The sequence below is a fragment of the Sciurus carolinensis genome, chromosome 13 (assembly GCF_902686445.1).
Source record: "Sciurus carolinensis chromosome 13, mSciCar1.2, whole genome shotgun sequence".
In the NCBI taxonomy this organism is placed as follows: Eukaryota; Metazoa; Chordata; class Mammalia; order Rodentia; family Sciuridae; genus Sciurus; species Sciurus carolinensis.
This window is the reverse complement of record NC_062225.1, coordinates 26,457,296-26,483,820: the sequence shown is the minus strand read 5'-3', so window position 1 is coordinate 26,483,820 and position 26,525 is coordinate 26,457,296. Positions and strand designations below refer to the sequence as shown.

At 42.9% G+C, this 26,525-nt stretch overlaps 1 protein-coding gene and 1 long non-coding RNA gene across 10 annotated transcripts in view; one reads left to right on the top strand and one right to left on the bottom strand.

Annotated features, from left to right (window-relative positions):
* Nucleotides 1-26,525, top strand: part of Slc4a5 (solute carrier family 4 member 5) — a 122,314-nt gene that overhangs the window by 34,106 nt on the left and 61,683 nt on the right. For 8 of the 9 annotated variants that reach the window (XM_047522232.1, XM_047522224.1, XM_047522228.1 and 5 more), the window contains 2 exons: nucleotides 4,077-4,268; nucleotides 18,993-19,122. In XM_047522232.1, coding sequence (XP_047378188.1) covers nucleotides 19,070-19,122 — 53 coding nt within the window. In that variant the 5' untranslated portion in view covers nucleotides 4,077-4,268; nucleotides 18,993-19,069. Of the gene's footprint in view, nucleotides 1-4,076; nucleotides 4,269-15,528; nucleotides 15,647-18,992; nucleotides 19,123-26,525 lie in introns of those variants that run through there. The other variant, XM_047522231.1, reaches the window with a different exon arrangement.
* On the bottom strand, nucleotides 4,485-12,394 carry LOC124962958 (uncharacterized). Its single transcript, XR_007104621.1, has 3 exons — nucleotides 12,258-12,394; nucleotides 7,170-7,336; nucleotides 4,485-6,457 (listed from the first exon to the last, which is right to left on the bottom strand). It is a non-coding gene; the product is annotated as an uncharacterized LOC124962958 (long non-coding RNA).

Sequence of the window (26,525 nt, the reverse complement as noted above, 5' to 3'; positions counted from 1 at the left end):
ATTAACACTAATCAAAAGAAAGCAGGAATAACTATTTTAATTCCAGACAAAGTAGACTAAAGAACATTTCTCTCTCTCTTTTTAAACAAGGATAGAGGTGAGCATTGAACAATGATAAAAGGGTCAATTTTCTACGAAGACAGAAGAATTCTTACCATGTATGTACCTAACAGTGAAGCATCAATATACATGAGACAAAAACTGATAGCACTGCAAGAACAATAGACAAATCAGCAATTATAATTATAGTTGTGGAATTCAGAAGCCTCTATCAGTAAGTGACTGATACAGCAGACAGAAACTCAGTAAACACAGTTGAACTGAATAGCACCACAATCAACTGGATTTTATTGACATTTATAGGACACTTCATCCAGCAACAGTAGAATGCACATTCTCCTGAAGCACTCATGGAGCATTCACCATGATGGACCAAATTCTGGACCATAAAACATAACTGAAAAAAATTAAAATAATAAAAGTCACACAAACTATGCTCTCGTACCACATTGTAATTAAGTGAGCAATCAGAGAGAGAAGACATACATTACTAACATCAGAAATGAAAGAGGGGTCATCACTATTGATCCCATGAACATTAAAAGGATAATAAAGAAACTGGGTGTGGTGATGCACTCTGGTAATGCCAGTGACTCGGAAGACTGAGGCAGGAGGATTGCAAGTTCAAAGCCAGCCTCGGCAACTTAGCAAGACCCTGTCTCAAAATAAAAAATAAAAGGACTGGAGATGTAATTCAGTGTTTAAAATATATATATATATATAAGGAATATTTATGAACACTTCTAAGCATACAAATCTGATAACTTAGATGAACTGAATTAACTTTTTGAAAGACACAAACTACTTACATAGGACAAATAGGTAATCTGAATAGGTTATTCCCATTAAAGAAACATAATACTTATACTACTACTAATAATAATAATAATAAACACCTTTCTAAAAAAGCACCAGGCCCAGATGGGTTTAGTAGTGAATTCTATCAAACTTTAAGGAAAAAATGATACAGCCCTCTACAATATCTTCCAGAAATTAGAAGCGAAGAGAATATTTCCTAACTCATTCTGTGAAGACAGTGTTATCCCAATTCTAAAACCAAATGACATTACAAAAATGGAAAACCACACACCAATATCTCTCATGAACATGGATGCAAAAAGGCTAAATAAAATATTAGTAAATCAAATCCAAAAATGTATGAAAAGTATTACACACCATGACCAAGTGGATTTATCCTAGATTTGCAAGATTGGTTCACTAATTGAAAATCAATTAATGTAACCAAATCAACAGGCTGAAGAACAATCATGATAATAGCAATAAAAGATCTCAAAGAATTGAGCAGAATACTTCTGAAACTAATAAGTAATGATAGCAAGGTCATAAGCTATAAAGTTAACAATCAAAATCAGTTCCTTTCCCATATACCAGTAATTGAAATTTGAATTTTAAAACATTTGCATTAGCATCAAAAAATCCTAAGCATCAAATCTAACAAAATATATACAGGATCTATATGAGGAAAATTATAAAACTGATCAAAGAAGTCAAAGATCTCAATAATTGGAGACAGATTTCATGTTCATGGACAGGAAGATTCAATATTGTTAAGGTGTCAATTTTCCCAACTTGATTCCAATAAAAGTCCCAGCAAGTTACTATTTGGATACTGACAAATTGATTCTAAAGTTTATAAGGAAAGACAAAAGACACAGAATAGCCAACACAATACTGTGAAGAATAAAGTGACACTATCCAGTTTTAAGACCTATAAAGCTCTCATGGTCAAGACAGTGTATACTGGCAAAAGAATGAACAACTTGATCAATGGAACAGAAGAGAGAGCCCAGAAATGGACCTCCAAAAATATAGTCAATGATCTCCTACAAAGAAGCTAAGAGAATTTAACGGAGAAAGGAGTCTTTTCAACAAATGGTGCTGGAAGTAGACCATGATATTTTAAAATAAGGAATCTAGACATAGTCCTTACACCTAAATTAATTCACCAAAATTAATTCATCGTGGATCTTAAACCTAAAATTCAAAACCATAAAACTTCTATGAGATAGCATAGGAAAAAATCTGGGTGACCTTACAGTTGGCAATCAGTTTTCAAAATACAACACCAAAGTACAATGTGTGAGAGAAAAAATTGAAAAGTTAGTCTTTATTAAAATTAAAATTTTCTTCTTTGTGAAAGACACTGTTAAGAAAATGAAAGGAAAAGTCATAGATGAGGAAAAATATTTGCAAAATACATATCTAGTAAAAGACAACCATAGAAAAAAATGATGTACCCCATTTGTATACAATGAATCAAAGTGCAGTCTATAAAAAATTAAAAAATAAATAAATAATTTAAAAATAATTGAATCCCAAAAATATGCAAAGAACTCTTAAAACTGAACAATAAGCAAACAAACAACCCAACTTTTAAATGGGCAAAATGAACAGACACCTTACCAAAGAAGATATACAGATGGCAACTAAATATACAAAAAGAAGCTCAAGGCGTATGTCATTAGGGAATTGAAAATTAAAACAAAAACACTTACACGCTTGTTAGAATGGCTAAAATCCAAAACAAACAACCCTGATAATGTCAAATGCTGATGAGGATGCAGAGCAACAAGAATATTCTTCCATTGCTGGTGGAAATGCAAATAATATAATCATTTTGGAAGACAGTATGGCAGTTTGTTCCAAAGCTAAACATAGACTTATCATATGAACCAGCAATCATGTTATAGATATGTATTCAATTGCATTGAAAATTACATCTACATAGAAGTCTGCATGTGAATCTTTGTAGCTTCTGTATTCATAATCACCCAAAACTGGAAGCCAAATAGTCCTTCAATAGGAGAGTGAATAAAGAATGATACTTTCTTACAATGGAATATTATTCAAAGATAAATATAAATGAGCTACCAAACAATGAAAACACATGCATAAAACTTAAATGTATATTGCTAACTGAAAGAGCCAGTGTGAAAGACTGCATAATGTATGAGTCCAATTATTTGACATTTTGGAAAAGGCAAAATAATAGAGATAGTAAAAAGGGACTTGGGGAAAGGGAGAAGAATTAATAGATGAAAAAGAATTTTTATGGTAGTGAAGCTATTCCATATGATCCAGTGATGGTAAATGCATGTCATTATGCATTTGTCAAAACCCATAGAAGTATCTATATGGAACAGGAAGAGTGAACTTTGGACTAGAGTTGATAATAATGTATCAATATTTATTTATTAATTGTAACAAATGTACTGTACTAATACAAGATGTTAACAATAGGGGAAATAATGTGGGGGGAGGGCTGGGGGTAAAGGTGGGAGTAGGAAGGAACTCTATTACTCTGTAAATCTAAAACTATACTAAGACTCTATTAATTACTTATTTTAAAAATTGTTGACTAACTCAAGACAACACTGATGTTAAACTGGTGATAGAATATGCCTCCTGAGAACTGAGGAATTCCAGCTGCCTCTGTTCACAGACCTACTGGGGGCAATGTGTATTATCCAGGGTCACAGGGCAATTGGGTTTCTTCATGGAATTCTGACTTAGGGTTCTTGTTGACTTTGAGAAGCCCTTTTCTGATAAAAAGTTTTAAGGTAAGTAGTTCATGTAGTCCTTGGTTGTTAGTAAAAAATACCACTCAGTGGAATTCATGACTTTCCCATAATAACTGAAGAGGGTAGTTGATATTTTGGACTACATCCCACTGAGAGACTTGCTCCTGGATCACATGTCAAAGCCACGTCTGGTCATTAATGTTGTAGACAAGCAAGAACTGGGAAATGGGAACTCTGCTTATTCTAATAAAATTCTAACTACAGCATACAGGGTATTCCTTCCAGCAACTACTGAGGTGGTCATAAAGGGAATTCTGTCAAACCCAAGTCTTGTGGGGCTTTGGCCCCGTTCGGGCACCCTTTGGCTTTCATTTTGCTTCTGTGGTCCCATTTCTTTGTACCTAGTGGATATTATGGAGAATTGCTAACGTTTAGTAATTCTGCATCCCCTTCTCTTTCGTGCTGTATTCACAGACTGTCCTTCCATCCATATTGGACTTCCAGTCCCCCATTACTCTCAAAGAAAAAGTGACCAGAAGGGACATCTTTCAGGCCTACAAAAAGTCCGTTGGGGACTGCGGCCAGACAAGCTGCAGCAGGAACTGACCAACCCAGGGAGAGGAACAAGCAGTCAGGACGGCAGCGTGGATCTCATCAGCAGGACTCGTGAGTTCCTTGAGGGGCACATACATTCTGGGGATTCATCCTGCTGGTGGGTCCAGAGGGGCATGGCAGGGCAGGGGAGATTCTCTGGAGAATGTGGGTAATGCCCTTGTGGCTCAACCTTGCTGTCAGGGTCTCTATTGCTCTGCTTCCTGTGCTGATCAGCCTCCCTGCCCATGAACACTTAGAATCAGCCGGAAGCCCTCTGTCTCTCTATGTGGACTTTGAGACCTCTACTCTGATCCATCATGTATATGTATGTCATGGTTTAATTCTCAGGATTATTTCTCTCTAAATTCCTAGATGCCACATGGTTGTCCTAAGAACCAGTAACAAACATGAGTGTTTTGCTTGGAGTGTTGCACTCAATAACCTGAATTCCTTGTTACATACTTTGAGCTTAAAGGGATGGGACAGACTTGTCTAGCCATCCTGCATCATAGGGACCCCTCAGAAGCATTCTGCGAGGACCATAAAGCCCCCCAGTCCTTTCTCTGTTCCTGGAGAAATAACTTATGGGCTAATTAAAAGCCAATATCTAGGACTGGGGAGATAGCTCAGCTGGTAGAGTGCTGGCCTTGCAAGCACAAGGCCCTGGGTTCAATCTCCAGCACTGCAAAAAAAACCCAAAAAGTCAATATCTTGCTCCTTCCTGTGGAAAGAAAATTCTCAATCTTTAGAGAAGTAAGAAGGACTGGAATCCTTAGAGAACAACTGTGACATTTTGTTCTTTCTAGGCTTTAAAATGTTTCTGGGTACATGATTTCACCCTCAGCATATCTTTAATCTACCTAAAAATGTTATTTAATCGGTTTCTATTATATTCTTGCATTATCTTGAGCATGGCAAAAGAGTTTATTTTATCATCTATACCTTCAAAGGACTGTTAAGTCAGTGACTGCATCTTATTGTCCTGGTAGGAAACCTATGTACCTCCTAAAGATCACCGGAGCCACAATCAACCATGCAGACTGACTCCTGTACCAAATGAGACTCCTCGTTGGCACCAAATCTATAAGGGGTCTGTGGGATTTCCAGAGTAAATGTCTGGGTATTGGGGAGTCCTTTGAGAGTCCAGGATAAGAGATGGGTTCTGATTAAAATATACATGTACACACATAAAAACATGCATGCATAAGCACACATGAACATACACACACACACCACACACATTCAAGGGTAGGAACATTAGAGGCCAAGAAGAAAGCAAACCTGGTGGGAAGACCTTCTGCTCCCCATGTGAGTTCTGGATGCCAAACACATACTGACATGCTCTCCCCGGGCGGGACCCCCTACATTCAGGGATGAGGTTGCCCTTTGAAAATTGAGTCTGCTGAGTCCCTTCTGAACTAGAGAAGAGGAAAGAAGTTTGGAGTTGGTGTTTTCTGCTCAAAGGGTTTGGAGGAGGTAACACACCACACCACAAAAGTGGTTATGAACAGTGGGGTTTTGGTTGCTTTGGTGGTTTCTGATTCAGTTAAGGGGACATTGGTTTAAACTAGAAATCAAAGAAGAAAGAATGTGGAATCCTTTGGTATATTTGTACATTGGGTACATTTCCTCTGTGGCCAGTACACATGCCATGTGCATTACTGACTTGTTCCTGGCATGACTATGGAACAGGGGACAGAATGGGAGAGCCTAGTAGGACAGGACATTTCAGGTCATGTCTCCCAAGCCAGAATGAAGTAAGGACCCCTTTTAAAGAGAAAATAATTTCTTATGAGTCCATGAAAATGCATTTATAGATTATAGAGCCTCAGGGAACCACATATCCAAGTTTTAGAAATAATATCATAACAAGTATGGGTTTTATTCCATGAAAGTATCTTTCAATTATAAATTGTCACCAAAGAAAAAGTACCTTTATACCTAATAAAAGAAACCTTTTTAAGATTATCATCAAATAGAAATGCACAATTTTTTAAAAATATAAATAGAAAAAATACCCAGTTCCCCCTAAGAATACATTCTAGACCTCAGTTCCAGACATGCTGACTTCAGGGAGCCACAAAGTCTCCTAATAAAGTCAACAGCCACGGAGATTTTTCTTTTGTAGCCATGGGAGCTGAGTTGGTTTCTGGCATTCTCCATGGGATGGTAGAAGGCTCAGTCTCCAGTCATTCATTTCTTCCAAGCAAAAAGGGGGTCAGATGTGTGATGCAGATATAAAGTCTGCCAGTGCCGATATCCTATGGAAAGGAAAATTAAACACTACCAGGATGATTCTACCTAGATGGTCTGGATAACTGCCTGCATCCCTATTGCGCTGCCCACCCCACCTCCTTTTCTTTCAGACCAAGTGTATTTTTCCTAAGTGTCTTGTCTTTTCTGTGAATCCATCCAGACAACCTCGGCAGGGTGTCCAGTAGCAGGCCTGGCTACCTAGCCCAAGTAGGAGATCCCACTTCAGAGGAGGGGGATCACGCAGAATACAGGGGTCTGGGTGGGGAGTAACGGCTAACTGTGACTGGGCCTGATAGGCTGTGAAGAAGGATTGGAGAGAGAATAATGGCAAAGATTCAACAAAACAATGGGTGAACAGAGGCTTTGTATCTGTGAAATCACTCTGCTAATGATAGTTCATTATAATTTTGTTAACTAAATGTATTAATAATCATAACTATAAAGTTGAAGAAACACCAGATAACTCACTTTTATTCTTTTCAGAGAGACCCACAGGGCACCTTTAATATATGCTCTAGGTTTACTAGCCACCAAGATGATTCTGAAACACACAAGTCAGCTACCTGACATGTTAGATGTGGTACGGCGCTTGGGTGTCTGTACTTTTCTGTTAGATTCCCCAGTGTACCTGGTTAAAAACTCAGGTTCCTAAGGCAATCTGATGCTTCCTTTAACCAGGTACAAATCTAAAGAAAGTTGTGAAGTCTGTGTTCTTACTATAGTGGAGGCCCGACAACCCCTTTCCAGGTCAGGGACAAGAAAGAGGTCAGTCAAGGCCTGCTGGTCCTTCTTGTGCTGGCTCCACATCCTCTGGGAGCAAGCCTCTTGCTTGAGTCATGTTGCTCTGGATCATCTTAGAGCCCCTAGGAGAAAACTTCTCATACCTGGGGAAGACAAACAGAGAAGTATAAGTTGATGTGAGGTGCAGTGAGGGAAGACTGCACAAGGAATTATCTCAGGAGCAGCAGGAGGCACATACAGGCCCAGGTGGTGAGCGGGTGGTGGTCATGGGGGCAACACAGGCTTCCTGAAACAAGTAACACCTGTGTGTGACACCTGTGAGTCTGACATGACAAATAAAGATTGACCAGAGAAGGTGGATGGGAGGATTAAAGAAAGAGAAGTTTATATAACTCTTTCCCCTTGCAGCTTTATTGAAGTATAATTAACAAATATAATTATACATATTTAAGGTGCACAATGTGGTGATTTGATGTGGTATGAATTGTGAAATGATTATCATAACGAGTTAGTTCACAAATTCATCACCTCGAATAGTTACTATTTTTGTTATGTTTCGTGGTGCTGCGGATTGAACCAAAGGCCTTGTGCATGCAAGGCAAGCACTCTACCAACTGAGCTATATCCCCAGCCCTAGTTAAGATTTTTTTGTGTGTGATGAGACTCATAAGATCTCTCTTAGCAAATTTCTGTTATATTCCCAGAACTTACTCATCTTTAACCAACATCTCATTTTGCTATCCTCCCATCCCAAACCCTGGTACCCACTGCTACTCCGTTTCTACAAGTTCAACTTTTTTAGATTCCACAAATAAGTGAGAACATGCAGCATTTGTCTTTCTGAATCTGGCTCTTTTTTCTTAACATAAAATCATCCAGGTTCATCTATGTTGTCACAAATGACAGGCTTTCCATCTTCTTCTAACACTCAATACTATTCCACTGTGTGTGTGCATATATGTCACATTTTCTTTATTCATTCATCATCAGATGTCTTGGCTATGGTGAATCATGCTTCAACGAACAGGGGAGAACAAATATCTCTTTAAGTTCCTGATGTCATTTCTTTTGGATATATACCCAGAAGTGGGATTGCTCTATCATATGATAATTTTATTTTTAATTTTTTGAGGAACCTTCATACTGTTTTATATAGCAGGTATACCAATTTACATTCCCCCAAACAGTTCACAAGCATTCTCTTTTCTCTGTATCCTCACCATTACTTGTTATTTCTTGTCTTTGGATAATAGTTATTCTAGAAGGTGTAATGTTATATCTCATCATGGTTTTGATTTATACTTCACTGATTATTAGTGATGTTGAACAGTTTTTTCATGCACATGCAGTGGATATCCAGTTTTCCCAACACTAATTATTAAAGTAAACATCCTTTCCTCTTTGTGTATTTTTGTCACCTTTGTCAAATATTAGTTGACCACATATACATGGATTTACTTCTGAGTTCTCTATTCTGTTTCATTGATCTATGAGTCTTCTGTTTTTATACAAGTACCATATGCTGTTCTGATTGTTGTAGCTCTATAACAGAGTTTGAAATCAGGTGGTATATCATGCCTTGATCCTCATGCCAACACTAAAAGGGAAATATTATTATCCCATCTTCAGATTAGGAAATCAAGGTTCAAAGACATGGAACATGATGCAACTAATAACCAGTGAAACTGGGAAATTGAAACAGGTCTGTTGATGCCAAAGTCTGTGTGTACCCTCTCCACCATTGCTGCTTTCCTTTGTAAGCGTCATTGGTCATTGGCTTATAACCCTATTGGACATGGAGCTGAGAATTACATTCTTCCAAGTAGTCAAATTGCCTTATGGTGAAAGAGATAGGTATGTAGTGGATAATACAGAATATATATTACAGTATCTCTCTCTGTCTCCTTATCATCCCTCCCCTCAATGTGAATATAATTTAGAAACTCAGTTCTTTTAGGTCAGTTTGATTTTAGAAGAGCATATATAATGAGTGGTATCATCAAATTGTAGTGAGAATTGGTAAGAGTCATGTTTTCTACTCTGGAAAAAAAAGGTATTGTCTTGTCTCAGAACTTCCTGAGACGTCATTAGGAGTAAGAGGATTTGAAGCACCTTGAGAAATATGGTTGCACTTCCACTTTCCTAGGCTGCTAACAAGAACTGGAGCCAAGAGCCTAATCTGGGTGTGTAGACTCTAGACTCTTAGTATCCTCATGTGTAGGATGAAAGATTATGTAAGGAGGCCAACTGTCTCAGTCTGCTCAGGACTGAAGGATTCCAAACACAAGTGAGACAGGAATTTCAGTGCTAAACCCAGGTCAGTACCAAGCAAGTTGGATGTTTAGTCTTGCCAGATTGTCATGAGTTGCAAAATGAGATACAAACAGATTTTAAATACCTCATATGGTACATGGTACCTGGAAGACACTTAACATATAATTGGTTCACTTTAAACATAATAACCCAATTTAAAAGTAGGAAGCCCAGGTCTTTTTTCTCTAGAAATAAGCATTTGTTTGGTTTGGTTGTTCTCACTGGTGCTGAGAAATTTATAAAATCTTTCTGATGGGAGCTGGGGTTGTGGCTCAGTGGTAGGGCAATTGCCTAGCATGTGTGAGGCACTGGGTTCAATTATCAGCACTGCATATAAAGGTCCAGCAACAACTAAAAAGAAATTATTAAAAAATCGTTCTGATGCTCCAGAGGGGCATGAAAAATATTAAGACTTTCTTCTTGTCACGTATTGAACTACTCAAGGTTTTTTTTTTTTTTTTTTTTTTTTTTCCGGTGCTGGGGATCAAACCCAGGGCTTTGTGCTTGCAAGGCGAGCGCTCTACCGACTGAGCTATCTCCCCAGCCCCTCAAGGGTCTTAAAAGATCAAAACCAGATCAAAATAGGTCAGGCGTGATGGTGCATGCCTCTAATCCCAGCGACTGGAGAGGCTGAGGCAGGAGGATGGCAAATTTAAGGGCAGCCTTGGCAATTTAGCAATACTCTCAGCAACTTAGAATATCAAATAAAAAGGACTGGGAAGGTAGCTCAGTGGTAATATGTCCTTGGGTTCAATTCCCACTCCCCAATGTGTGTGTGTGTGTGTGTGTGTGTGTGTGTGTGTGTGTGTATGTCCACCCAAGAATAAACCATAAAGGAGAAAAATGCTGTTTTCTATTCAGACTTTGGAACCTCATGTGGTTCCAAAGCTTTAGGACCGAAAGTATATTTCATCTTGGCTTTCTTTCCTCATTTCTGATGTGGAAGGAGCAAGGGTTTGGATAGAAGACCAGTTTTTCTCTAAAGCATCTCTTCCCCTAAGGAGGTTCTGAGACAGGCTATTTCAAGCATAGGAACAAAGATAATTTGGTTTCTTTTAGAGTTTGAAGCTTTATAATGGGTGACTTCCTCACTTGTCTCTGCTTAACAATTTTGGATCTTGGAGATTTGGTGAAGAGGGAGAAGAGGGACAGAGAAAGGGGATGAGACATTTTATGCCCTTCCCTGCCTGCTGGTAGGGATGGGGCAGAAAAGAAAATTAAAATTCTCCAAAGGAAGCCCGTATTTACTCTTCAATCTCTTCTTGTCTTTTGACACCTTAAACCCTGGCTCTCTAGGAATTACCAATGCAAATAGGATTCCCTCCTCTACCACAAGAGTTATTCTCTTAAAAACAAAACACAAATAAATATACTGTATTAGAAGAAAACCCTGAGTTAGTGACCCTTCAAGCACCCTTGTTTGCAAGTGAACCAATGAAAACCTTAATAAGTATAAAGTTTTAGTAATCTTATTCCTTGAGATTTACCTAAAATGGACTCCGGACTCCTCACCCACATCCTGGGGACGTCCATGCCTTTTCCTAAATGTCTGTAAGTTTCCAGAGGCTTCTAGTCTCGGTATCACTCTGGTTCCAAGTTCCTGCCTGTGAGCTCTGAGTTTTGCTGTGTTTTGCCTCCTGTATCTGTTCACTGCTTTTCTCTCTGGGTCAGCTCAGGCTTGGAATTCTATTCTTTGGTTTCCACCAAACTGGTGATTTAAGACCTATGTGTGAGCAGTAGGTTTTGTGAAAGGTTTGGAATCGTGGATGGGTTTTACCTTGCAGAGATATACAATCTTGAAAATGAGATACTAGGTATCCCTATTCTTAAAAATCCTCTGACCACTGAAAAGTTGTCCTTGGCCACCTTTCTCTCCTACCATATTTTTGGCACCTCCTCGCCCACCGTCACTGCCCTTTTGGGTCTCCTCACAGTACCTTGTTGATCAAATTCTGAGCTCCCTCTTGGCTTAGAAAGGAGAAGCAGCAACTGTTTTGGTTTTAAATGATAATGTCTCCACGTTATTGCATTCATATTCACTAAAACAAAGCAATAAGGACAACATGTGAAATGGAAGACTGTGACATTTTATACTTCCTAAGTAATGAATAACAGTTGTAGGATAATCAACTACCTTTTTACCATTTTGGCTCTCCAGGAGTGGGTGAGCACTAGTAAGATGGGTATCATTCTCTTTTCCCCGTGGGGTCTCCTACAAATGCTCAGGGTATTTCTAATTTCATACGGAGGTTGATACCCTTTCCAGAACTGGAGGAGCAGAGTGACTGGGGGTCTCAGAAGGGAAAGGCTGAGGGATTCTTTATTTAAATTTCTCAGGGAGCTTTGGTAGAGGTCCCCGCATTCCAATACACTTTAGATATTCTTCCTGATGTCATGCACATGCCAGAGCCTTCCAGTCCCCCTGACCCAGCAGAGCCAGGGCTAAGGTGACTTTCCTCAAGCTTATTCTGCCTCTGCTTTGCTCCACTTTCTTTCACTAATTCCCTGAACCTTCTTGTTCTATTTCATCATGGCATTCTTTTATAACTCTTAGGCTTACAGTTTTCAAGTAGGCTCTCTATAACCTGGAATTTTACATATGGAGACTCATGATTGAGAAGGTAATTTTATCACAATATCAGAAACCTAGCTGAGCTGGATTGGGCAAGGAAGAAGAGACAGAGTCAGAAAGAGAGAAGGGAGGGAAGAGAAAGAAATCACTTATAATGTAAAAGCAAAGGAGTTTCTCACAGTCCAAGACAGAAGGAACAGTCAGGCTCCAGTGGGAGGACGTGGCATCTTCTCAGTCCCCTCTCTGGGGCTGCATGGTCTTCTCTGCTTCAGCTCCAGGTCACTTCACTCCTCTTTCTCTGCAGCTCAGCCCTTTCTGCCTGTCTGCGCCCTAGGCTTACAGTTTACATGTTCTCTCTCCTAGAAACCATCAGGAAAGGCCCAGCCAACTCAGAGACCTGGTTTAAAATTTCCAGGCTTCGGTCAGGTGTCCAATTACTTAACTGCTCCTGATCCAATTAATTGTGGCCAAGGACATAGGTCATATGTTATCCAACAATTGCCCCCCGCCGCTCATCCTTATGAAGCTGGGGGACATGGGCTGGGCAGACATACTCATATGCACAAGTGGGAGTATTCTCTCCTCTTCCTCTCTCAGAAAGCACATTTGAAGTTTATGTACAGTTTCTGAGAAGGGAACTTTATTGTCCATGAAATTAGTACTGGGGGTCCTCCAAGTTCCCCTCTCAAAGGCTTTCATGCCGGGTGTGGTGGTCCTTGCCATGCTTGTAATCCTTGCTAATCGGGATGCTGAGGCAAGAGGATGGCAAATTCTAGGCTAGCCTGGGACAACTTAGTGAGACCCTGTCTCAAAGTAAAACATAAAAAGGGCTGGGGACGCAGGTCAGTGGTGAAGTGCCCCTGGGTCTAATCCTCAGTACTGGGGGCTGGAGGATGCCTGCTTATCACAATTGGCAAGAATGACTTTGGCACTCTCAGGTTCTGTCTCCCACTCCCCAATACTTAGTGGCCTCAAGCCACTCCTGCTCCCCCTGCTCAACCCCCATCTCCATTTCCTTGTTCTTGGCTCCTTTCTTGCTGCGGCTAATCCCAGCTGATGTGCTCATGAGTGTTAATCAGTCAAATTCACTCACCCAGCAAATATTTATTGAGTGCCCTTGCTGTGTGAGCCCTGTGTCAGGGGCCAGCAGCGTGATGTGAACAAGACAGACCCTGACCTCCAAAGCTGACTGTCTAGTGATTTAATGTGGAGCCTAAAAGAGAGGGAATCTCTGAAATCCTGATGCTGACTTCCTGGAGGTCAAAAATACCTCCTGGGTCTTTAGTAGGAGTTGAAGTCTCCACTGTGCTTCCTGAAACTCATCCTCACTGAGCTTGTGTTTCTCCCAGAAACTGCTTGTTGAATTCATCCCTACATGTGTGTCCAGGCTATGTGACTCTTACAGTTAGTTATGTGGCATTTCTAATTATGTAGATTAACTTGTAAGTTATTGCATGCATGTGGAACCTGCAGTGCATTAGAGAAACCCTGATGCAGTAGGACAGCTTGTGGTAAGCTAGACTTTCTGTGAGCAGGAGCGGGGCATCAAGGTGGAGGAAGGACAGGGGTAGTGTGGGTGTAGCAGGGGAGTTTAGAAACTGGAAAGGACTGAGCCCCTGGAATGCTCAGAGGGTAGGCTGGTGACTGGTGATAAGGGAGGAGGGGGGTCACACCTCCTGGAAACAGCAATAATGGCAATATCATTTATTGAGTGACTGCTGTATTCCAAGCACTATGCTAGCTACCTTATATATATTATCTCCTTTACTCTCCAACAATCCAGGTTAGTAGGCATAATTATTCCCATTTTATGGATAGGAAAACCAAGATTCAGAGTTTAGTGCCTTACCAAGATCCTACCCCTAGTAATTAGTGTAAAGAGTTGAATCCAGGTCTTGGCTCACATTAACAGAGAGGGTCCTTCTGGCATCCTTGGCAATATTTCATTGGGTGTTGAGGCCAAGCCTGACTTGGTATGGCCTGCAGTGGCTGCTCAGCAGCACTTAGGAGGGACTGGGCCAACCTCAAACACAGTGCAGTGCAAGCTGTAGAGCCCAGGACCCTCAGGGGAGCCCAGATGCTCACTGTCCACGAAGGCAGAGACTCCTGGGATGCCTGTTATGGAGGTCTATGTAATGGTGACTTTGCTTGGAGACCAGCATTCAACACATGGTTGTCACCCTTTGCTTCTGTTTTTTCAGCTTTATAATGGGTACGTTCGATTTTCAAACCTTAAGTATGAAAATATAGTCAATGGATCCAGCCAATGGGGCAGTGCAGAGTGGAAGATGTCAGAAAGTGTGGGCTCCCTCTCTCCCAGACTCTGGACTGGAACCTGGTGGGGGGCCTTCTGTGGTGTAAAGTGGGTCTCAGTTTTCTTATCCATGAAATGAAGTGTTTGGACATAGCCAACACTAAGCTCCCTCTCAGCTCTAAGACTTAGTGAAATTCAGGGTTTGTAGTTCCTTGGAGCTGCCACCACTCGGTGACCTCTAATCAACCTTGGCTCATTCTAAGTACTCAGTAAAAACCCAGTAAAAACTAAACCCAGGAGATTAGGAGTTTCTCAGAGGAGCAAAATAATTCCCCAGTAGGGTTCACCACACACCCTGAAGTGACCAGTTCCCTCTGACCATAGGCTCTCAGAAAACACCCACTGAATAATAACTTTTGGCATTTTGTCTCAGAGGTGGGCAAAGAGGAAGAAGACCCAATTTGCATTTAAAGGTGGGAAAGGAGAGGAAGCAGTTATATGAAACGCTACTGAATAAACATTGCTTGCTGTGAAATGTTGGGCCCCCACAGCAAACACCGTCCTCCAACTCCCTACCTCCACCCCAGGGCCCAGCCAGGCCACTCACCAGCCAGCTCCTGAGAGAGGGGGCTCTTGAGAAACCTCTAGGAGTCTCAAGGCAAATCCTACCAGGGCCTTTATAAAGGAGCCTGAGGAGAGGGGCCTGGGCTGTCCTGGAGCTTTCAGGAAAAGGGGGAAGGGCCCACTGAGAGGGAGAGGGGCAGTTCTGCCAGTCCTCTCACAGTAGCCGCCAACCCTGCTACTGTAGGGAACAGCTTCTTGCTAGTTTCACTGCAGCCACTGAGCCCTTCTCTCTCGAGTGCACCTGAGATCTCCCTCTCTCTTCTTCTCTTCCCTCTCTCACACACACACTGTATCTTTAATTCACTTTCAATGTAGTTTTTCTCTCCCACATAATTTCCCATAATCTCTTTCACACTTACCACATCTCTATTCCCTCTACATATAGCCCTCTCTCTCCATCACCCCAGTCTCCTTTCACACATTTTTTTTCCTCCTCCTCCTCCTCCTCCTCCTCCTCCTCCTCCTCCTCCTCCTCCTCCTCCTCCCCCTCCTCCTCCTCCTCCTCCTCCTTCTCCTCCTCCTCCTTCTTCCCCCACACCTCCCCTGCTGCTTAACTGGAAACAAAAGTGAGTTTGTTGTGTGAAGAACAGGAGCCAGGCAGCAGCCAGGGTGACAGCAGCAGAAACAGGCTGGGGTCAGAGGCAGCACCAACAGCCGGAGACTCCAGCACTCGGCTATTCCAGGGAGCAGGTAATGCCCATTCAGGGCTGGCTCAGACCTACTGCCCTCTGCCCCACCTCATCTCTCCATGGTCATTCCATTTATTTGCCTTCTTTGTGGCTTTGAAGGGGGAAAGGAACTCCAGAGTTATGGAGCAGTAGGCACAGAGACCCAAAGGTAGCTTGCCCTCCTCTTCAGAGAACCATGTATGCGCTGGTGTGACTGGGATCAACAAGAGCTGGGGTCAGGACAGCTGGTGTCCAGGCTTGCTGGGATCCAGAATGGCTTGGTGAGGGACACACTGGAACCTAGAAAGACAGGTCAGGGACAGATCACAAGAGATGTTTTGAGCCATACCACCAACCTTAGGTTTAGACAGTAATAAGCTGGTGAAAGTTTTTCACCTGAATGGTAACAATCAATTCCACATTTTAAGAGTAGTTATTGAGGGCTGGGGATGTGACTCAGTGATAGAGTGCTTGCCTAGCTTGTCTGAGGCCCTGGGTACCAGCATTGCCAAAAGAAGAGTAGTTATTAAACTCTGATCTCATATAGAATTGGTTTGTGGTCCCTAGAATCAAACAGTCATAGTCCTCTCCCAATTTGAAGAAAAAATAGTTTTCTCAATTGTTGATTTTCTTTTCTAAAATTTCCTTAAATCTTTTTTTTGGGGGGGAGGGTACCAGGGATTGAACTCAGGGGCATGTGTCAAACACTGAGCCACATTCCCCAGCCCTATTTTGTATTTTATTTAGAGACAGAGTCTCACTGAGTTGCTTAGCACCTCTCCATTGCTGAGGCTGGCTTTGAACTCGCAATCCTCTGGTCTTAGCCTCCTGAGCTGCTGAGATTACAGGCATGCGCCACAGAACCTGGCAAAATTTGCTTAAATCTTGTGACTGCCAGCAAGTGCCAGCAATCAATAAGTCAATGAAAAGGAAATATATTAAAAATAATAATAGAAACTTTTGGAAATAAAATCATTTTAAATAAATGAGGTACATACAGGTAAATAGTATTTTCTACCAGTAAAATTCTTTCTAACTCATGTATAATATTTTATAGGGCTGCCCAAAGAGCACTGTGGCTCCTAGGAATCCACTGCATAAACATACTTGAAATGTGTTAAAAGCAAACTCTGCTACTACCTGGGCCATGTGGATAGGTGGGGTGACCAGAGGCAGTGGGACAGTGGGTGGCTACTGCCAGGAGATAATGAGAGGCAGAGAGAGTCAGATTACTCAGAAGGAAGAATCTTTTGTTCAAAGATGGATGGCAATAGGAGTGAGGACATAGAAGGACTAAAGAGAAGACTAATGGATTTCATGCCTGGAAGCCTTTATTTTCTTGGCAAAGTGGGGTAGAATGTGGATCAAGAAGCTTAAAGAGAGGAGCAAAGGTTAGGAATGGCGTCGAGGGGTAAGAAGGGTACGGGGAGGGGAGCTGATGGGATGAGTGGGAGGTGCCTGCACTTGAGACCTGCTGAGGGAAGAACTCTCCATTTGCACTGTTCAGTGGTTTCTACAGCAGAGCTCATGTGCCTGAGGCCTGGGTTGGTGGTGAGGGGAGATAAGTACCTGTTACATCCTAAGCCCTGTGTCAGGTGTTATATTCTCCTTAAATGATTTCCTCCTCCCAACAACCCTGTTCACTCAGGCTGAATTTACCCATGCAGAAGTGGCAACTCTGAGATTTGTGCCCATATGTGGCTAGATTAGAAGTTCACTGTGCACTTTGCCTCCCCCTGGAAACCTCAGACACCCTTGCAAAGAATGGGTCAATGAATTCTTGTTTGGGTATTGACTGGTTTTATCAGCCAAGGGGGAAGCAAATAAAAGGGGTGATGAGAGGATAGTCAAAATTATTGACCCCTGGGGGCCTGCTGAGAAATGAGTGAGGACAGAGGGAATGATAAACTGAGGGCTTAAGACACTGGGAGGAAGGAGAAGATGATGAGGTTTAGAGGCAGTTGATGGGAGACTGAATCAGGGTAGAGCAGTGGGGTTGATGTGCAAATGCAGTCTTGAAAATTCTAACGTGGAAGCGAGGATAAGGGAAAGAGAGGTGAGGTGATGAGAACCCCAGGGTATCTAGCCTGTGCAGTGGTGGGAACAGGGATGCCTTTACCCAAGGCATTGGTCACCACTTTGACATCTTGCCATCCTTCTCTCCCACCTGCTCACCATGTTCCATGCCACACTGACTGACACATTCCTACCACTTTCATTTTTTTGGCGGGGGGGGGGAGTGCTGGGGATTGAACCCAGGGCCTTGTGCTTGACAGGCAAGCACTCTATGAACTGAGCTATATTCCCCAGCCCTTCTTTCATCTTTTAAATCACAGTTCAAATGCTCCTTCTCTTAGAGCCTTTCATGACCTTCCTATCTCCTGTAACTTCCACAGTCATGTGGTGTTTTTCAGAGAATTTATGTTATCTAAAAAGGTCACTTATGGGTTTGTTTACTTATTTATTATCAGTTTCTGCCACTAGAACAGAAGCATAAGACAGCAAGGACATTTGGGTCTTCTTTACTACATTATTTTCCAACACCTAGAACAATGCTTAGCACATAATAGGTATTCACTAAACATAGGAAGGAAGGAAAGGGAAGCATGTTTAGGTGAGGGTACATGTTCAGTGTTGGGTTGCTGAGCTTTGAGGTACCCAAGAGATACCCACGTGGCAACTTCAATTGATCCATTGGGGATCAGGCTGGGCACTCAGGAAACACACCCCACTTTGCCAATGATAAAAGTGGCCCACATGGCACACTGGTGCCAACATGTCCTTTCACATAGCTGATTGCCTCTTCATGACCACCTTCAGGAGTTAGTCAGCTCCCAAAAGAGTCAAACCAATCAGTTTGGGGCCCAACAGGAAGAAGGTCCTCTCTGGGTTTGTTAGGCTCAAGTTCGATTAGACTATACTTCACTTTTCTATTCTGTTCTTGGTTCTTGCTGATCCCCTGACTTGGGCTATTTTCCATCTTTCTCCACTGTTCAACCACAAGACTCTGAGTCTAAATACAGACCAGTTCCTTATCTCACCCACATCCAACCAAAGTAATGTAAATCCAGCGTCACCCAGAAGCTGGACTTAGTTTTACCAAATCAGGACATACTTTTCCCTTGTCCTTGACTCCTGCCCCATTTCTTTTTCTTTTTTTTTAAACACTTGTCTTTAAATTGTAGATGAACACGATACCTTTATTTTATTATGTGGTGCTGAGAATCGAACCCAGTGCCTCATGCATGCTAGGCGAGTGCTCTACCACTGAGCCACAGCCCCAACCTTCCTGCTCCATTTCTTTTGGCCTTGTAGCCCTCCTGTCTTCCACAAGGCACTCAACACACCTTTCCACTCTTCCTTTGCAGGGTCTCCAGCTGCTGAGCAGCTCCAGGACATCCTGGGGGAGGAAGATGAGGTTCCCAACCCCACTCTCTTCACAGAGATGGACACTCTGCAACATGACGGGGACCAGATGGAGTGGAAGGAGTCAGCCAGGTGAGAAGGAGTCCCAGGAGGGAGATGGAGGGTGGCTTCCCCCTGCAGTGTTCCTGGGGCCCTGGCCGGGCTGATCCTCCCAGTGGGAGTGGCACCTTGCATCTTGAGTCTTCCAGGAAACTTTCTGGTCCACAAATACCATCTTGCCTGCCTTCCTTTGGGTTCGCAACTATGTTGGACATTGAAGAGCAAACAGAAACTTGTGATTTTGTTTTTATCCTCAAAGAAATGAAAACCAGGAAGATAAGACAGTCACCCATGAAACCCTGAAAGAATAATAAAAGGACATATGTTCTTTAATGGTAATGTCAAAATGGCTTGAACTGTGTGCTGTAGAAGCGAGTTGCCAAGCAGCTGTGGTAGACAGGGAGGGCTTCCTGGAGGAAGGAGAATGTGTGCCAGGCACAGAATCTGAGTGGCAGGGAAATTCCAAATAGAAAGGTCTAGTGGGCTGCTAAAAAAAAAAAAAAAAAAAAAAAAAAAGACTTGGTATAGCATTTGGGGCTAGACAACTAAGTGAACTGCAGAGGTGGAGCCATGGCAGGAAGAGAGGGGTGCAGAGAGAGCTTTAGAAATAGGGGTAGGAGAAGGAATAGGAGACCCGGAAGGCTGGAGGGGAAGTGCTTGGTGGAGTCACAAGAGCTGAGGGAGGGTCAGGGTAAGGAGTGGTCACTGCTGCCCATATCTCCAGTACCTGCCACTGATTGGCCTCTGAATTGAACTGGCTTGGTCAGCAGTGCCACATGCTCCAAAGAGCCCAAGAAAAAGGAAAGAAATCATAAGAGCAGCAGGAGGGACCCTGGGAGGGATGTGAAGAGGGTATGCAAGATAGTCTGTCCTGATGTTTCTCAATCTTTTTGTGTGTGTGTGTGTTTGTTTTTGCTTTGGAATATACTCCTCTTCCCCAGGAGGAGAAACAATTTTAATTAACTTTATAGATTAAAATTTAATGTATTTCTAATGAGAGACATTAACTATTAAGGAATAATATTTGTCATATTTGAGCTCTGGAGTACTGCAAACCATTAATGGTTACTGCCAGCTGCTATTTTTTTTCATTCTCCTAAGAACCAGTTTTTGCCTCCTGAAAGGTAACAGTGCCTTGTGGAGAACGCATGGACTTGCTTCCAGCTGTGCCCAGGACTGACTTTGTGTGGGGGCCACCTGACACCCAGGGCCTGACAGCTCCCTCCATATGTGGCCTGGGCTCCTCCCTTACCCACCTCCCTCACTGGCATGGGTGGTTGCTATGCAGAGTCAGAAGCAGCAAATTTCAACATCCTCGGGTTCCCTGCTCCACCTCTCCTACAGGGGCATCTGGGAAAAGGCCACTGGGGAGGAATGAATCCCTCGCTCCACAGCTGGGCCCAGCCCTGTGTGCAGGCCCAGGAGCCTCTTTCCATCAGTCTCTTCATTGAACTCTTACCCAATGACTGATTCACACTCTCATCTCATTCAAGCTGCATAGTGACCCTAATGGGGTGGAAACTATTATCCTGTTTTATTGAGAGAATTCTGGGGTGAAGAAGGACTAGTAGCTTGCCAAGGGTAAGAGCACACAGGTGGCTGTCTGGATTCCAGCCCAGTCCTGTCTGACTCCCCAGCTTGAGGGCTTAGGCACTTTGTCATGCTTTCCCTATTTTCTCAGCCACTTCCCTGCCCCCCTCCAACTTCTAGGGATTCTGTTTTGACTTCAGAGGAGGACATAGGTGTACAGGCAATTCTATTAGAGTTGGAGATAAATGTAGACAGCTATGGAGCCCAGCAACCCTAGAGCTCCATCTATCCAGAGTTGACAAAAGGGGGCAGGATATTTCAAATGACCAGAGCCCATCCTAGATTATTGTTTCACAACTACGAGGGGCGAGGGCCCAAAGCCTGAAGCCCTGAACATGTATCTTTTCTGTTCAAAGTGTGTGAAAGTGAGAAAAGGGCCTTTCAGAGGTCTGAGAAAGAGAGGGTATCTTCTCCCCACCCTGGGCAGGCTCTTTACCCAGAACCCCTGGAATAATTGCCAGGACCACATCCACCACATGGGACTATTACATAGCCAGTGAGTCCTTGCTGAGAAGGCTTCAGGGCCCTCAAAGACCCTATTGTTGCCTGTTTCTGTTCTTTTTGTTTGGATGCATAGCACCCCTAGCACTACAGACCAAGCATTGAAACTGATAAACTGTAGATGAGAATACTTCTGAGTCTCCTCTTAAACTATAAAACACTCTAGCATGTATCATCTGCAAGGTGGTGGATTTTTCTGTGAGGTAAGCTTTCTGAGAACAGCATCTGAGGAGACCCAGGAAAAGCCTCAGTATAACAGGCTCAAACCCATGCTGAAAAGAGTGGTGACCAGAAATACAAATCCCTGAAGACAATTCCAATCAGATCCCCACCTTGACTCCCCTTTCTCTACTTTGCCCCACCTTCCTGTAATCGTCTCTCCAACTAACCTTTCAAGGTATGACCAGCAAAACCCTGGTGAAGTCAGAAGAGTTTGACTATTGGCTAAAAGGTCCACTTGGTCTGGACAGCTTTTCTGGGTCCTTATCCAGGTAAACTGTGAAAGAAGAGGTGCTTGGGTCAGACTTTTTTGGGACCTGTCACCTCATCAAAAGAATGGGAAGCATTTCCCTGAGCTAACAGGCTCTGGGACCCATCTGAGGGAATCCAGAGTTCCCAGAAGTTTCCAGAATCTAAGAACTAGCAAATTCTAGTCAATTCAGGGCCTCCTTGGAGTAACAGAAGACAATGATGGAGAGTGGGAGACATCCCCTCAAGAAGACTCACAGGGTCCCACAATACACCAAAGAGAATGAGGGAGGGAACCCTTTAATAAAAGTATTTAATTTGTTGCAAGGAGTGTTTGCTTTATTGAGTTAGGAGATTAAAAGAATGAAAATCTCAAATCCGCAAGGAATTTTCCCTGGTGGTGCTTTGTCGGGGTTATTAGTTTGGGGGATGTTTCAGGTCCTTGAAGGAGTCACTCCTGCATGGGTTTAAGTGGCTTTTTGAGCTTGGCTGAGCTTTGCCCCGTGCACATAATGGGGACTGTGTGTGCTGCGTCATTTCTAATGTGATCAATGCTGGTAGGTCAGGCTGTTAATAAGATAGATTTTTTTTTAACTCTCTCTTTAGCATTCCCATGAGAGAAACACAGCTGGCCTTTTGCTGATAATGACCTTGCCTAAAGGGAGGGCTGGATCAGGTGGGGTGGGGGTGAAGTCCTCACCCTGAGTAAACAGTTTGCCCAGAATTCCATCCTCTATTAAGCCCACCTCTGCCTGACTATAAGGGGAAGGGTGGGGAGTAGAATAAAGCAGTTGGAACCCACCCAAGTATGGAGGGCCCTTTGGGTTCTCAGAAATAACCAGAGCTTAATGCCTTCTAAGAGCCCTGAAAGCAAATTCCAAATCCAAGCTGTTCTGGCCTCAACTCAGAGCAGACCAATAGCGTGAACTTGCCAGAAGGCTCTTATGAGACACATATGCTCTGAGAACATTCCTGTGATGACAACAAAAGAGCAGGAAGAAGTAGAAGTGCATGAGAAGTGGGTCAGCTTAGTTGGGTCAAACCGGAGCAGTACATTTTCAAAAGCCCTGTGTGGTTCTTTACACGTAGGCAGAGATGCTTTTTCACTCCATACAGGGTGGAGGAGAAAATCTGTACTTCCTGTCTCAACTCTGAATCTGTTCCTATTCAAGAGCTTGTGTAATGCCCTCTTAGGATCATTTCCCCTCTCAGTATGGGGTAGAATACCTTCCAGTCTCACCTCATTACTTGCTCCATAATCAACCTTATGGGGCCCTATGTACAAAGTAGAACGACAGCTGAGCTCCCAATGCAGAAGCCAACAAACTGTTCATTCATTTGGGTAATATTTACTAAGCGCTTACTATCTGCAAGCCGTGGACCAGATGCTAGAGAAAGAAAAACGGTCAGGGCAATGCCAGCCTTGCTCTTTTGGACTCAGTCTCGTGGGACACACAGGCAAATAAGTAGGCTTTTGACAATTGGGGTGCTGTGAATACACAGCATAGGTACATCTAACTCAGACAGGAGGGGCCAAGGAAGTCTTCCAGAAGGAAGCGGTGTTCTCACTGAGAACCCAAGAGTGGATCAGAGTTAGCTAGGAGAGGACAGGCAAGGGGGAAGAGGCCCCTGGACCAGGATAAACACATAGAGAGAGAGACAGAAGTTCCCTGTGGCTGGACTGTAGAGCAAGGGGCAGATGCTGATCAAGCCCTATTTACACCATGCTATGGAACTTGAACTTGAAGCTAAGAGATTTGGAGGACCGCTGATGGGTTTTAGGTGGGAAAGGGGAAGAACTGCATATGTATGTGAGAGAGATCACCTGCCTTTGGGGTGGAGAATGGATTAAAGGAAGTAAGACTTGGCAGTTAGGAGGCTGATCCAGGGGAGAGATAATAAAACTTGGGACCAAGACATTGGCAGTGGGGATAGAAGAGATGTACTTGAGATATAACTGAAAATGTAGTGTTGTAAGGACTTGGTGACATGTGCCCAGATTTCCAGCCTGAGCAAGTGGGTACCTCATGGTAGTAGCTTAGGAAACATAAAGAGTAGTAAGGTTTTAATGTGTTGGGCAATTTTGTTTGTTTAGGAACTGGTTGATGATGAGTTCCATTTTGTACAAATTATGTTTGAGGAAACTTCTAAGTGGATGTGTTCAGCAGGTCATCATATGGACACTGAGGTCTGGGGTTCAGTATAGAGGCAGAGAACTGTGAAGCATCAGATCCAGATGGCAATCAAATCATAGAAAAGGATAGGGTTATCCCTAGGTGTCTGTGAAGTGACAAGAGAGCCCAGGACAGAGCCTCAGGCTTTCAGGGGTGGGTAGAGGAAGAGGAACTCACAATGAAGACTGAGAGGGAGAAACCGGAGAGCTAGAAGGGGAAAGAAAAGGGGCTTTCTCTTGAAAACCAAGGGCAATGAGATAGTCAAAATGGAAGGAGGGGCCCAGGAGTAGGGGAGGATCTGTAGAATACATAGAGGGTGGAGCATGGAGAGCAGTCTGGGGGAGCAAAAGCCAGACAGCAGTGGGTCAAGAAGAGAGACAAAAGGAGAAGGTGGTTCAGGTGGACAGTTCTGCCAAGATGCTTGTCCAGGAAGGGCAGGAACAAAACAAGTTTCTGGAGACTTGAATTTGAGCTCAAGGGAGGTCTTTGTTTTTTTATTTTTGAGGATGCTCTATCTGAACACATTGAACGCTGATGGGAAGAGACCAGAAGAGAGTGGTTTAAAGGGGCTTCTGGATGGAGTCAGGTCCTGGGAGCAGGTGGGGGGGCTCCTTTCAGTGAGTTGATAGAAGCGTGGGCTAGTCTTTGGTTTGAGGAGAGGGAAGAGGAAGAGCAGATGGATTGCTGGTGTACCTGAGCCGGGGAAGCTGGTGTACCTGACCCCATGGCCATGGCTGTCCTGTTTCATTGCAATGGAGTCATGCATGGAGATTTGCCGTCATATGAAAGTCTTTTGGAGGCTATTTGATTTCCATCTTCTGTGGATCTACTGGTCTGAATAATCATGCTATTTGCCATAACCAAGCTGATTTTATATCCAATATCTAACTTGGTTCCTTCCCTATTTCTTCACTGAACACTAACACCTGAGGCTTATGCTAGGCAAGCAGGGAATTTAAAAATGAATCTGAACCGGGCACAGTGGTGCATGCCTATAATGCCAGCAGCTCAGGAGGCTGAGGCAAGACTAGTCTGAATAATCATGCTATTTGCCATAACCAAGCTGATTTTATATCCAATATCTAACTTGGTTCCTTCCCTATTTCTTCACTAAACACTAACACCTGAGGCTTATGCTAGGCAAGCAGGGAATTTAAAAATGAATCTGAACCGGGCACAGTGGTGCATGCCTATAATGCCAGCAGCTCAGGAGGCTGAGGCAAGAGGATCGCAAAGGCCATGTCTCAAAATAAAATATAAAAAAAGGGCTGGGTATGACTCAGTGATTAAGCATCCCTGGGTTCAATTGAAAGAAAGAAAGAGAGAGAGAGAGAGAGAGAGAGAGAGAGAGAGAGAGAGAGAGAGAGAGAAAAGAAAGAAAGAAAAGAAAAAATATGAACTTGGATCAAGTCCCAGGAAAAGAGGGTAAGTGCCCTGTGACCTGAGAGGCCCTGGGTTCCATCCAAGGCCCTCCCCTGCGAGCTGTGTGAACACAGAATAGGGGATATCTAGGAGCTCTTGTTCCTTCAGGGACTTAGTGATCACGTCCAGTTAGCAGAACTCAAGGCAGGGCCATATAAGAGGACTTCAAAGTCCTGCAATCAGACTGGGGAAGCACCAGTCTACACCCATGGTGACTGCCACGCAGTGACAAAAGGCCACACATGGTTGACTCTGTATGCTGAGATTGAATCAGTTGGCAAGTGTTATAGGAGGTCTAATTAAGTGAAGAGAGATGGCAGGGACTAGAACATTCACAGAGCTTTTCCCAGATGAAGTATGACTGACTGGCAGTTCCTCAGAAACCCTCGAGGGTGACCAGCAAGAGCATGACACAACCAGAGGCATACTTAGACAGCTCCTTCAGTTGCAGTTGTCAGGAGAGGAAGAGCTCTACCATCAGACCACTTTCATGCCAAGATTTTAATTTAATTTGCCTGTCCATTTTTAATCTATCTATCTATCTATCCATCATCTATCTTTATTTATATATTTGTGGCCCATATCTATATGTCAACTTTTTATTATGGAACATTTCAAACACAAAAAGTTGAAGGGAATAATACAATAAATCTTCATGTACTTTATCACTCAGCTTTATCAATGATTAATACTTATCTATCTCCATTACTTTTTTTTTTTTTTTTTTGCTTTTAGGAATTTTGCTTTGTTGCTTTCTTTTGCTAGAGCATTTTAAAGACAGTCCCAGATGTTGTGAACATTTCAGTATGCAGCACTACAAAATCAGACTTCTGCTGTAAATACAACCACTATGCCATCATGTCTCCTCACAAAATTGAGAATAATCCCTTAATAAGGGTGGGTATCTAGACTAGAACCAAATTTCTCTTGCTGTCTCAAAAATATCTTTGTTCTGTTGGTTCGTACAACGTAGAATCAAAACAGGGTCTACACATTGATTTGGGCGCCTGTGTTTCCCATCTTATCAGGGTCAGAGTTGTAACATACCAGAAGTCAGAGAAACAGTCCCCCTGAAAATCCTTCCACTACAGTATTTTATGCTGAAGTCGAGTGTCCCCATCTTGATGCCCATGTCTTAGGACTTGTAGCTAAACTCAAGTGATCTCACAGAAATTATGAATGATGCACCAAGGAGGAGAGAAATGTAGCTGTCATTGTTAAGACATTTTAGGCTTCAAGTAACTGACTCCCACAAAGCTAACTTACAGTGGAGTAACCTTA